Source organism: Entelurus aequoreus, linkage group LG10 (assembly GCF_033978785.1).
Source record: "Entelurus aequoreus isolate RoL-2023_Sb linkage group LG10, RoL_Eaeq_v1.1, whole genome shotgun sequence".
In the NCBI taxonomy this organism is placed as follows: Eukaryota; Metazoa; Chordata; class Actinopteri; order Syngnathiformes; family Syngnathidae; genus Entelurus; species Entelurus aequoreus.
Genome location: NC_084740.1, coordinates 43,613,457 through 43,628,936, shown reverse-complemented (window position 1 = coordinate 43,628,936; position 15,480 = coordinate 43,613,457). Strand labels below are relative to the sequence as shown.

General features: G+C 33.6%; 1 protein-coding gene across 1 annotated transcript in view; it reads right to left on the bottom strand.

Moving 5' to 3' along the window:
- rasgrp4 (RAS guanyl releasing protein 4) overlaps positions 1-15,139 on the bottom strand; it is a 42,790-nt gene extending 27,651 nt beyond the window's left edge. Inside the window, exons 1-2 of the mRNA XM_062060912.1 lie at positions 14,967-15,139; positions 3,598-3,773 (exon numbers count right to left, since the gene is read on the bottom strand). Coding sequence (XP_061916896.1) covers positions 3,598-3,773; positions 14,967-14,983 — 193 coding nt within the window. The 5' untranslated portion in view covers positions 14,984-15,139. The remainder of the gene's footprint in view (positions 1-3,597; positions 3,774-14,966) is intronic.
- Between the last annotated feature and the right edge of the window lie 341 nt (positions 15,140-15,480).

The following is a 15,480-nucleotide window of genomic DNA, read 5'->3' as shown; positions in this document are numbered from 1 at the left end:
TATGGATAAATAATTGCTTTTTGGATTGGGTGGAAGGATCATCAAGTAGGATTTATGCAGGAAATAAGCATTCATTATACATATACTGTATATACATATATATATACATCCACACTCATGAAATCATCACTTCAGCAGACCTCATATTTCAACTTTTTAAGGTCAAGGCCTTAAAGGAGGGCTCATATTTAATTTATATATATATATATATACAGTATATATATATATATATATATATATATATATATATATATATATATATATATATATATATATATATATATATATATATATATATATACATATGTATATATATATATATATACATATGTATATATATATATATATATATACATATGTATATATATATATACATATGTATATATATATACATATGTGTATATATATATACATATGTGTATATATATACATATGTATATATATATATACATATATATATATATATATACATATATATATATATGTATATATATATATATATTTTTTTTTTTAAATTTTTTTTTTATAGTCTTTGGTATGACTCGGCCGGGGTTTGAACTCACAACCTACCCATCTCAGGGCGGACACTCTTAACCACTAGGCCTTTTAAAAAAAAAAAAATGTTTTAAGCAGTACAATCACTAATTCAAGAAATTAAAGTCAGGCTTATGGGGCGTGACATAATTGACCCAGTTTTCCCAGTATGAAGTAAATTTCCCAATTTATAATTAATAAATACATTGTTTTGATATGATATTGAATAAATGTATAAATAAAACAAAACATGTAACCCATAAATAATATATAATCTTGTGTATAAACTGGGAACATGGTTTATTCAATAAATAAATAATGTATTGATTATTAATAATACATGAATGTGTTATAATTGAGTATTATTTATTTAATAATCTTGTTATAGATTATTGGTAAAGCAAATTTAAATGCCATGGTATAACAATTTAGATTTTAATTTCCCCCCACCCTCAAATATTTAGATATGTCAAGCAAAAATATATAATATTGTGTCTAAGTTTAATGATGTTTATTGTACTGCGGCGCTGGTGGAGAACAGCATTTCATTTTCTTGTGTATAAACTGGGAACATGGCAAACAAAGGAATCTGAATGTAAGGAATATTACTAATTGTAATTTGTTATATAATGTTTCAACAATATATCCTTTTTGAAGAAGGGATTTTGCATCCAGCAGTGAATAACGCATAGAAGTATATGTGACTAATCATGTACAGTACAAGTAGTTATTCACTTCCAATGCAAGCATTTTCATGTTTCCATTTTATTGCAACATTTTACTTGGACTGCTTTTTATATTTAAGTGGAAAAAAACAAGACAATGTTTAAAATAGAAGTTTTCATGACATCAAAGTTGTCTTAAATCAGTGCTTCTGTGTGTGGCGACATCATCAGGTGTAATTGGGAGTAAAATTATCCTTGATTTCGCTGTCAAAAAGAAAACAAAAAGCCTGTAGATTTTACGGTAAAAAACTGGAATTTTACTGTAAAAATAGGAGTTTTTCAATTTGTCACTTTATGGTTTGGTCAGGCTTTTTAGTTGTACAAAATGTTGCCGGCTCCTGAAAATTGTATACATTATTGATTAAGAATTATTTTCTTAATTGTTTAATTATATTTCTAAATAATTATTTGTTAGTTACTAAAATATTACTTTAAAACAAATGATACTATCTTATTATTAATTAATTATTATATTAATTAATTGCATTATGGTATCAGTTATATTAATCAATTAGTAACTCATTTATTACATTATGAATTATCATACAATTATGCTAATTGTACATTACTTAACTGCATCATTATGTTATCAATTGTATTTGTTCATTACTAAAATATTTGATGATTAATTATACTATCATAGTATTGATTGTTATATGAATTAATTGCAGTATCACTCAATTATATTAATTTTGTATTTGTTATTAAATTATTACATTATTAATTAATGTACAATTATGTTAGTTAATTGTATTTGATTTGCATTATTATTTTATCAATAATTACTCCAATAATTGTTTGTCAATACAATGCTTTCCGCCCGAGTGCAGCTCCTGCAACCCTGAAAGGGACAAGCGGTAGGAAATGGATGGATTATTTATTCACTAAAATATTACTTTATAAATAATTATTCTAACATTATTGCATTATGATATTATCAATGAATATACTACTATTAGATTATTTTTATTGACTAATACATCATGAATGATCATACAATTATGCTAATTGTTTATGAGTGAATTTCATCATCCATCCATCCATCAATTTTTTACCGCTTGTCCCTTTTGGAACTATTAAAATAATTTATATTTAATTATACTATCATAGTATTGATTGTTATATGAATTAATTGCAGTATAATATCACTCAATTGTATAATTTTTGTATTTGTTATTAAATTATTACATTATTAATTAATACACAAATATGTTAGTTAATTGTGTTTGAAATGCATTATTATTTTATCAATAATTATACTAATAATTGTTTGTCAATACCCCACCTGGGATAGGCTCCAGTCCCCCGCAGCCCTGAAAGGGACAAGCAGTAGAAAACGGATGGATTATTTATTCACTAAAATATTACTTTATAATTATTTATACTAACTTATTATTATTAATGAATTATACTATTATTAAATTATTTTTATTGACAAAATTATTCGTTATTAATTAATCATGCAATTATGATAATTGTTTATGGTTTAATTGAATTATTAACACATTTTAATTTCAATAAATCATAATTATGAGATACAAGTCATAAATATGAGATAAAAAAGTCGAAATTATGAAATAAAAAAGTTAATATTTTCCAATAAAAAGTCATAAATATGAAATAAAAGTTAAATATGAGATAAAAAGTTGAAATGATGAAATAAAAAACTTAAAATTTAGCAATAAAACGTCATAATTATGAGATAAAAGACAAATATTAGATAAGAAAATCCAAAGTGAGGTGGGCCACTTTAAAGGACGTAGCAGGCCACATTAAACATTGCAAATAATTATATTAATACATTTTAATTTCTAAATGTTTTCATAATTAATTATACTATTATATTAATAATACGATTAATTAATTTGTATGTTATCAATTGTTAATACATTATTTGTTAATTCCTAAATGATTTTATTATTTATTAATTATATCACTTATGATGTGAATTAATGGCATTGTCGTAGTTAACTGGTGATTATAGTGTTTTTAATCTTTATAGTAAGTATATTAGTAATGCTTTTTTCAACAAATGGACACAAAGTGTTTTACAGACACACACTCTTTCACATGCAACAATGTTTTGCACACACACACACACACACACACGTGGTGTTTTTAAACTTGAAACTAGCAGGAACTGAACTTTTGCACGTGTAAGATTTTTTTGTTTTTTTTTACATGAAAGGCGGGGAAACCTCAAAAGTCCCTTTTTAAGTTCACCGGCAGTTTGCTGGCGCCTGCTTGCTGTCACAAGTGTGATGTTTGCTTTCTGCAGCAACATTGCCATTGCATAAGAGCCCCGCCCCCCTCATTTACATAATGCGTGCAAACTGACCGAAGCAGTTGAGGCAGCGTAGTATGAGCTCATCCAGGCTGGCGGCGCTGGCGCTGGGCACGTTGGGGGGCCCCTGCAGGGCCCGGGCGATGTCCTGAGGACTGGGACACGTGTTCCGCCTCCTCTGGACCTGCTTCCTGCTCTGCGGCGTGTTGGGACTCTTGCAGTCGGGCTTCCTGACAGCGCAGAAGTAGAACACCATGTGGTTAGGTCAGCCCGTGCTCACAACTGATTTATTCTCTCAATGTTTACATAGGTCCCTTTATTAGGCACACCTGTCCCCTGTGTGACACTGAGAAGCCATCGTTCCTTCACATGATGTTGGTGGTAAGCTACATGTGTGGCCACACCTAGTAGTTATACTATAGTGTCAATTTATGAAATTATGTCATTAATTATTTATATTATTAATAAATTCCTAAATAATTACATTAATTATGTTAATAATTATATGAATGGTTTTATAGTATAAATTACACATATTACTATTTAATTACTCAATTATTACTTATACTATCCTAATAAAAACAAGAACTAATTCCACTATTAAATGATCAATAAATGTATCATTGATAAATCATTTAATTATTCAGTTATTACTTTATAATTAATTATACCATCATATAAATAATTATTTATGAACTGAATTAATTGTATCATGATATAATAATAAATGATGTGTTAATAGTTCCTATAGTATTTCATTATCAATTATTTTACGTTAATATTTAATTATATATGAATTATTGCATTATTATATTGACAATTCATTATATTATTACTACAATATTAATTGCAAAAGTACATAATTAATTATACTTTTATATAAATCATAACACAAATAATTAAATGTGTATGTTATCAACTATAATATTAATACATTATTTGTTCATTCCTAAATCATTACATTATTAATAGTACAATTATGTGAAATATTTTAGCAATTTTATTATTACTACATTTTTGTTGATTGCCAATTATTTAATTATACTATTACATTAACAACCATCCATCCATTTCCTACCGCTTGTCCCATTCGGGACCAGTTATAATACAAATAATGAAATTTTTATATTAATACATTATTTAATAATTCCTAAATAATTACAATATTAATAACTAGAAAAAATCTGCGGATCTTTTGATTGGCCTGTTATCTGTGCTGTGGACCTCTGGCCCAGGTTTGATTGAAGAAAAAGAAAAAAAACTAGCATAAATGTTAGCATGCTCACGTTAGATTGCTATAATAGGAGCAGTTAGCATTCTTGATTTTAGGTGTAAATGGTCAAAATGAGCTAAAATGCTAGCATGCTAATGTTTATTAGGCACACCTGTCCCTGATCATATCTATTTCGTGACACTGAGAAGCCATCATTCCTTTTTGATTGATTGATTGAAACTTTTATTAGTAGATTGCACAGTACAGTACACATTCCGTACAATTGACCACTAAATGGTAACACCCCAATAAGTTTTTCAACTTGTTTAAGTCGGGGTCCACGTAAATCAATTCATGGTACAAATATATACTATCATCATAATACAGTCATCACACAATTTAATCATCATAGTATATAAATTGAGTTATTTACATTATTTACAATCCGGGGGGTGGGATGAGGAGGGTTTGGTTGATATCAGCACTTCAGTCATCAACAATTGCATCATCAGAGAAATGGACATTGAAACAGTGTAGGTCTGACTTGGTAGGATATGTACAGCCAGCAGAGAACATAGTGAGTTCAGATAGCATAAGAACAAGTATGTACATTTGATTATTTACAATCTGGGGAGGTGGGATGTGGAAGGGAGGGTGTTAGTCAAGGGTTGAAGTTGCCTGGAGGTGTTCTTTTAGTGCGCTTTTGAAGGAGGATAGAGATGCCCTTTCTTTAACACCTGTTGGGAGTGCATTCCATATTGATGTGGCATAGAAGGAGAATGAGTTAAGACCTTTGTTAGATCGGAATCTGGGTTTAACGTGGTTAGTGGAGCTCCCCCTGGTGTTGTGGTTATGGCGGCCATTTACGTTAAGGAAGAAGTCACGCCAAAATGGTGGTAAGCTACATTTGTAGCCACAGTCACGCAAACACAGCTGCTATTTCGTGTTGATATAGTGCCCGTGTTCCTAATCTAGTGTCCACACGTCCTCTTACATGTGTCGGACATGTTCGAAAATGGTGTTCTGCACAAAATGTAGCAACATTGTGTGTGTGTGTGTGTGCAATGCTACCACGCTGTCGCCAATATTGTGACATTACCAGGAAACTGTGCGAGTTCAGAGAAGTGACGCCGAGTTCCCTGAATGGCCAGACCTACATCCCCTTCTCTTAACCTGTCTGTGTGTGTGTGTGTGTGTGTGTGTGTGTGGGTGTGTGTGTGTGGGTGTGTGTGTGTGTGTGTGTGAAGGGCCGCTTACACAGGCGTCTCACGCACAGTTACACAAGTACTGAACTATCACAACTTCCCAGTGTTATGGAAACAATCGTTATGGTTAAAGGCCTGTTTATTGACCACTACCTTGACTTTTATCGTCTGCGTCCCTTCAAAAAGTGTCAAAAGGCGCACAAAAAGGCACACCTTCCATCCTCACCAACTTTGTTTTGCACATCAAACATGCAAAATTGCAATCCACATAGAGTGTGATAATCTAATAACAACATGTCTATTGATCATGAGATGGATTGTACTCATTAAAATGCAACGTTTCAAAGATGACTTATAATGTGTATATATGTCCACCAGAGGGCGCTATCTGTTCCCATTCAAAGCATGCAGCAAAATGATTCACCGTTTACCTGATTTTTGCAAGGTTGACAGGGTTTGAAAACAACAAAATATGTTAAAGTGTGATGGGTGAAATGCAGAGAATAATTTGGCCACACCTCACGTACGTGTGTGTGTGTGTGTGTGTGTGTATGTGTGTGTGTGTGTGTGCGTGTGTGTGTGTGTGTGTGTGTGTGTGTGTGTGTGTGTGTGTGTGTGTGTGTGTGTGTGTGTGAGTGTGTGTGTGTGTGTGTGTGTGTGTGTGTGTGTGTGTGTGTGACAATCATTGCTACTTGAACTTTATATGGCAGACTCAAGTTGAGGGTCAAAAGTGTGTCATGTTAGCTGTAGGTATTGCGCAATGTCCCTAGCAAATAAACACATGCATAAAAAAGTCAATGTCAGCGATGATTTGTTATGAAACTAAATACAAACTCCTTTTTATTGAGGGCCACATTGCAATTGCAATCAAAGGGCCGCTTGAAAATATATATATATATATATACATGTTTAATAGCCTTGTTGCATTATTTGTATGGACTACTGTTTTGGATTATTCTTTATGTCAAATGAAGTGGCAGACAAGATACATTGATGTGGTGGGCCACATAATGGATATGTTGGGCCGCATAAAATAATTTGACGGACGAGAAAAAAATGATGTGGCGGGCTGTGACAGGCAACACAATATGATGTGGCGGGCTGCGTAAAATAATGTGACAGACAACATAATATGATGTGGCGGGCCGCATAAATAACGTGAAAGACAACATAAAATGATGTGGTGGGCGAGATAAAATAATGTGACAGACAACATAACATGATTTGGCGAGCCAAATAAAATAATGTGACAGACAACATAGTATGATGTGGCGGGCCGCGTAAAATAATGTGACAAACAACATAATATGATGTGGAGGGCCGCATAAATAATGTGACAGACAATATAATATGATGTTGCAGGCCACATTAAATAATGTGACACACAACATAACATGACTTGGCGGGCCACATTAAAATAATGTGACAGACAACATAATATGATGTGGCGGGCCACATTAAATAATGTGACAGACAACATAATATGATGTGGTGGGCCGCATAAATAATGTGACAGACAACATAAAATGATGTGGCAGGCTGGGATAAATAATGTGACAGACAACATAATATGACGTGGCGGGCCGAATAAAATAATGTGAAAGAGAACATAATATGATATGGTGGGCCACCTTAAATAATGTGACAGACAACATAATATGATGTGGCGGGCCGAATAAAATAATGTGGCAGACAACATAATATGATGTGGCGGGCCGAATAAAATAATGTGACAGACGACATAACATGACTTGGTGGGCCACATTAAATAACGTGACGGACAACATAAAATGGCGTGGCAGGCCACTTTAAATGATGTGACAGACAACATAAAATGGTGTGGCAGGCCACTTTAAATGATGTGACAGACAACATAAAATGGTGTGGCAGGCCACTTTAAATAATGTGACAGACAACATAATATGAAGTGGCGGGCCACGTAAAATGATGTGACAGACAACATAATATGATGTGGCGGGCCAAAATAAATCATGTGACAGACAACATAATATGATGTTGCAGGCCACATTAAATAATGTGACAGACAACATAATATGATGTGGCAGCCACATAAAATAATGTGACAGACAACCTTATGATAATGTGGTGGGCCACATAAATAATGTGACAGACAACATAATATGATGTTGCAGGCCACATTAAATAATGTGGCAGACAACATAATATGATGTGGCAGCCACATAAAATAATGTGACAGACAACATAATATAATGTGGTGGGCCACATAAATAATGTGACAGACAACATAATATGATGTTGCAGCCACATAAAATAATGTGACAGGCAGCATAATATGAAGTGGCGGGCCACATTAAATAGACAGACAAAAAAATTATGTGATAGACGACATAACATGACTTGGTGGGCCACATTAAATAACGTGACGGACAACATAAAATGGTGTGGCAGGCAACAATAAATAATGTGTCAGGCAACATAAAATGGTGTGGCAGGCCACTTCAATGGTGTCGTGGACCACATAAAGTAATGTGACAGACAAAATCAAATAAAGTGGCGGACCAGACGACATAACATGACTTGGTGGGCGACGTTAAATGAGGTGGCAGGACATATAAAATACCATGTAGGAATGATGTGGCGGGCCACACAAAAATAAACCAGATAAAATGATGTGGTGGGCTACGTGAAATGATTTGGTGGTTGGGCCAAATGAAATGACACGGTGTGCCGCATGAAATTAAATGGTGAATTATATGGTGGGCCACATGAAATGAGATGGTGGGCCACCTGAAATGAGATGGTGGGCCACTTGAAATGAGATGGTGAGCCACATGAAATGACATGGTGAGCCACATGAAAGGACATGGTGGGCCACTTGAAATGAGATGGTGAGCCACATGAAATGACATGGTGAGCCACATGAAATGAGATGGTGGGCCACATGAAATGATATGGTGGGCCACATGAAATGAGATGGTGGGCCACATGAAATGAGATGGTGAGCCACATGAAATGACATGGTGAGCCACATGAAATGAGATGGTGAGCCACATGACATGACATGGTGGGCCACATGAAATGAGATGGTGGGCCACCTTAAATGAGATGGTGGGCCACATGAAATGAGATGGTTGCCCCCAGGGTTTGAGTGTGAGAGAGCCAGTCACGTCCTCTCAAACATTGATGATAAGATTGTGTCAAATCATTTGGTCACAAATAGTAAATATTTCAATAAGTACAATAATTATATTATATTACTACATTAAATGATATTATATTTTATTATTATATTATATTATATTATCTTTCTCCTGTTGTATGTTGATCAACTGTAAGCATTTTTTTCTTCTCTGTGTCAACAAAATCATTTCATTTGTAACCCCCCCCCCCTGCTTACCCCCCCCCCCCCATACCCCGCACTGTCTGATGATGTAGACTTGTTGTCCGTGTGTGTGTTGATGTTGTGTGTGTGTTGTGTTTGTGTGTGTCTGTGTTGATATTGTGTGTGTGTGTGTGTGCGTGCGTGCGTGTGTGTGTGTGTGTGTGTGTGTGTGTGTGTGTGTGTGTGTGTGTGTGTGTGTGTGTGTGTGCACAACAAAAGTGGTCTTTCCTCTTTCTTGGTCTTGACTCTATTGGAGTCACAAAGCTGCTTCCCCCTTTTCTTTCCCCTTTGGACCCCCCTCTCCCCACCACCAGTGCCCCCCCCCCCCCCCCACGTTCCCAGCCAGACCCATAATTCCCCCCCCCCTCCTCCCCCCGCTTCCACAGGCCAGAGGATATGCAAATTCCTCTCTTTCTTCCCTTAATTGATTAATTGAAGTCCTGTTGAAGGGTGAGATTGTGTGCCCCCCCCCTCTCTTCTCAGCCTTTCATCACACACCTTCTGGCCTGGCACAGACACAACATATTTCATATTTCATATTTACACTACACTACTTCCTCTTAATTGTGTTGACTCATGAAATGATTACTTCTTTATAGTAATAGTTCATCAACAATCATATGATCAATGTTATTCATATGACATTATTGTATTAATAATAAACTCATCATTCATTCATAACTCACAATTATATTATAAATATGATATTAATACATTATTTGTTGATTCTTAAGTCATAACATTGTTGATTAATTATACTGTTATATCAATAGCTATATGAATTAATTGCTTTATTACATTATCAAGTATTCATATGTTAAATATTTGTTGATTACTAATGTATCACTTCATAATAATTATACTATAAATTGATGATTATGATATTAATTAACTGCATTATTATTCTTTCTAATAATTTTATTATTAAACAATGTCTTAATTGCAAAAATATTACGTTATTATTAACTATACTATCATATTAATAATTATTAAACTAATTGCATCTTGAATTACATGATTAATGAATTATTAGTTACTGAATTATTGATTTTTTAATTAATCATGCAATTGTGTTAATTATATATGAGTGAATTGCATTATTATATAAGCAATTCATTATGTTATTAATACATGTGTTTATTCCTAAATGTTTACTTTGATTCAACTATTAAATTAATAGTTATAAAATTAAGTAATCCTATTATTATGATAGTATTTTATGATCAATTATTTTTTATTTACTAAATTATTACATTATTAGTGTTAACAATTCTTTCCATTTGAATGAATTGTATTCTTATAACTAGGGATGTCCGATAATGGCTTTTTGCCGATATCCGATATGCCGATATTGTCCAACTCTTTAATTACCGATACCGATATCAACCGATACCGATATCAACCGATATATACAGTCGTGGAATTAACACATTATTATGCCTAATTTGGACAACCAGGTATGGTGAAGATAAGATACTTTTTAAAAAAATGAATCAAATAAAATAGCATAAATAAATTAAAAACATTTTCTTGAATAAAAAAGAAAGTAAAACAATATAAAAACAGTTACATAGAAACTAGTAATTAATGAAAATTTGTAAAATTAACTGTTAAAGGTTAGTATTATTAGTGGAGCAGCAGCACGCACAATCATGTGTGCTTACGGACTGTATCCCTTGCAGACTGTATTGATATATATTGATATATAATGTAGGAACCAGAATATTAATAACAGAAAGAAACAACCCTTTTGTGTGAATGAGTGTGAATGGGGGAGGGAGTTTTTTTGGGTTGGTGCACTAATTGTAAGTGTATCTTGTGTTTTTTATGTGGATTTAATTTTAAAACAAAAAAAACAAAAAACAACCGATACTGATAATAAAAAACTGATACCGATAATTTCCGATATTACATTTTAACGCATTTATCGGCCGATAATATCGGCAGACCGATATTATCGGACATCTCTACTTATAACAGCAATTAGTACCAATAATAAATTATTATTGATAATCACACTATTCAATATACTATTATATAATAATTCAATATGATGTGCATTATTATTATGAAATCATTATATTGTTACTATTAATACATTATGTTGATGACTAAATGATCACATTATTAGAAAAAGACACTATTAAATTAACAATTAACTATGGTAGAAAGAGAGATAATGATTAATGATGTAGAAAAGCAGTGAAGTTGTCAAGTTGTGTAAATGCTAAATAAAAAGAGAATACAACAAATCCTTTTCAACTTATATTCAATTGAATAGACTGCAAAGACAAGATATTTCATGTTCACACTGAGAAACTTTGTTCTTTTTTGCAAATATTAGCTCATTTGGAAATGGATGCCTGCAACATGTTTCAAAAAAAGCTGGCACAAGTGGCAAAAAAGAGTGATAAAGTTGAGGAATGCTCATCAAAGACTTATTTGGAACATCCCACGGGTGAACAGGCTAATTGGGAACAGGGTTGAACCGTGAAAATGCTCAGTCATTCACCAACAAGGACGGGGCGAGGGTCACCACTTTGTCAACAAATGCCTGAGCAAATTGTCCAACAGTTTAAGAACCAACGAGCTATTGCAAGGAATTTAGATCCGGGCTGCGGAGCTGGTGCTGAGCGGCAGCTTTACAGTGTCTTGGATGAATGAGCAGGTATCGGACACCTCGGTCTCCTTGGACGCATCCTGGCTCATCCATGCGGACTACACACCGAGAGTTGGTGGGCGGCCGAGAGTGGAGTCGGCTTTCTTGGTTGCTTTGTTGGGTCTTCTCCTGTCTCTGGCCATGCTCCCCCCCCCCCACCCCAGCAGAGGATGGCGTGGAACACCGCAGAGGCCACCACAGTGTATATGTTTATTTAAATTGTTGTTGTTTTACTTTAGTGGCTGTGTGTGGAAGTGTCTGGTTGCATCAGCTCTGCTCTTTTAATGTCCTTTGACGTTTCCCTCTTACACACATGTTTATGTGGGCTATGGCTATGAGGTTTTTTTCCCTTGGCCCAGGCATAGACTAAATAATTATTTTTCTCTCTTAATTTACCCTTGGGGAGTATTAAAGTATTTATGATTCTGATTCTGTGATACCATCAAAAGGTTCAGAGAATCTGGAGAAATCCCTGCACGTAAGCAGCAATGCCGAAAACCGACATTGAGTGCCAGTGACCTTCGATCCCTCAGGCGGTACTGCATCAAAAAGTGACATCAGTGTGTAAAGGATATCACCACATGGGCTCAGGAACACTTCAGAAACCCACTGTCAGTAACTGCAGTTGGTCGCTACATCTGTAAGTGCAAGTTAAAACTCTACTATGCAAAGCCCAAAGCCATTTATCAACAACACCCAGAAACGCTTCGCTGGGCCTGAGCTCATCTAAGATGGACTGATGCAAAGTGGAAAAGTGTTCAGTGGTCTGACGAGTCCACATTTCAAATTGTTTTTGGAAACTGTGGACGTCGTGTCCTCCGGACCAAAGAGGAAAAGAAGCATCTGGATTGTTCTATGCGCAAAGTGTAAAAGTCAACATGTGTGTATTAGTGTCCAAGACATGGGTAACTTGCACATCTGTGAAGGTGCCCTTAATGCTGAAAGGTACATACAGCTTTTGGAGCAACAGTATCATGGACGCCCCTGCTTATTACAGCAAGAAAATGCCAAGCCACGTGTTACAACAGCGTGGCTTTGTGGTAAAAGAGTGCGGGTACTAGACTGGCCTGCCTGTAGTCCAGACCTGTCTCCCATTGAAAATGTGTGGCGCAATATGAAGGCTAAAATATGAGAAGGGAGACTGTTGAACAACTTAAGCTGTACATCAAGCAAGAATGGGAAAGAATTCCACTTCAAAAATGTGTCTCCTCAGTTCCCAAACCTTTACTGAGTGTTGTTAAAAGGAAAGGCCATGTAACACAGTGGTAAACATGCCCCTGTGACAACTTTTTTGCAATGTGTTGCTGCCATTAAATTGTAAGTTCATGATTATTTGCAAAAAAAAAAAAAAGTTGTTTCTCAGTGTGAACATGAAATATCTTGTCTTTGCAGTCTATTCAATTGAATTTAAGTCGAAAAGGATTTGCAACTTATATTATAAATTATATATATAAATGTGTGCGTATATATATATATATATATATATATATATATATATATATATATATATATATATATACAGTATATATATATATATATATATATATATATATATATATATATATATATATATATATATATATATATATATATATATACATATATATATATATATATATATATATATATATATATATATATATATATATATATATATATATACATATATATATATATATATATATATATACATATACAGTATATATATATATATATATATATATATATATATATATATATATATATATATATATACATATATATATATATATATATATATATATATATATATATATATATATATATATACATATACAGTATATATATATATATATATATATATATATATATATATATATATATATATATATATATATATATATATATATATATATATATATATATATATATATATATATATATATATATACATACACACACACACACACAAAAGGCTGATTCTGCAAAGTGTGATATTCCCTGACCTTTAACCTTGCAGGAAAATGAAAACTCCAAATGTTGCAATTTTACCATATTAAATATGACATTTTATCATATTAAATATTACAGTTGATCATATTAAATATAAATTTTCATAATATTAAATATTACATTTTATTATATGAAATATTATAGTTTATCATATTAAATAGTATCATATTAAATATAACATTTTTTCATATTAAATATTATAGTTTATCATATTAAATATAACATTTTATTATATTAAAACTATTACATGTTACCATATTGAATAGTACATTTTATCATATTAAATCTTACAGTTTATCATAATAAATATTAAATTTTATCATATTAAATCTTACAGTTTAGTTTATCATAATAAATATTACATTTTATCATATTAAATCGTATCGTATTGAATATTACATTATATATTAAATATAACATTTTATCATATTAAATATTACAGTTTATCATATTAAATATAATTTTTTATCATATAAAATGTTACATTTCATCATATTCAATATTAAACGTCAGTCCATCACATAGAAGGATTTTGAGACGAATCAGCAGATTTGAGCACACAAATAAGTTCCTAATCATGTATGAAGATGTCATTTCTTGGTCATTGGGACATCAGAGACTTCAAAAGTAATCCACTACTTTAGTTACATGTAATATAATTACTTCCACTGTGAAGGTGAGCAAGTGTTGAACCTGCTCATATTATCACATGTCTGATTAATGACCTGTGACTGTGTGTGTGCGTGTGTGTGTGTGTGTGTGTGTGTGTGTGTGTGTGTGTGTGTGTGTGTGTGTGTGTGTGTGTGTGTGTGTGTATGTGTGTGTTTCCACCACAAGACAAATCAGTGACGTGCAGCAACAACTTTGTATTTCTTGGACTAAAGGCGCTGCTGGTGACCTCTGACCTTAAAGGTGACACATGCACACACACACACACGCACACACACGCACACACACGCACGCACACACACACACACAGTCGTCCCTTACCTTTTGGTCCTGTTCATGGCCGTGCTTTCTCCTCCTCCTCCTCCCGGGGCGTCCACACGGGCATCTGAGCGTCCTCACAGCTCCATGCGTGACCCCTCCCCCTCCCGCTCCTCGCCATCCACTTGAGGGTGGCACACCCAGGACGTGAGCGAGTGGAGGAAAAGCCTCTAGTCGCTGCTACGCAAACAAGTGTGCATCTTAGATGGAGGAACTGCTCTGACTGACTGATAGGGGAACTTGCATCAGTGTGTGTGTGTGTGTGTGTGTGTGTGTGTGTGTGTGTGTTTGTGTGTGTGTGTGTGTGAGTGGGCGGGGGGAGGCCATGGTGGTACAAGAAGGAGGCGGCAGTAAACATTTGTTGTCCACCAGTAAGAGTAGGAATCATCCCAGCGAGCTTAGTTCCACAAAAATGTGCTTTTTGAACTCTTCAGTCTGATAAAAGACATCAGAGATGGGACTTATGCTTCCTGTCCTGCGCTCTTATTTTGGTGGCACTTCCTGTTGTGTTGGTGTT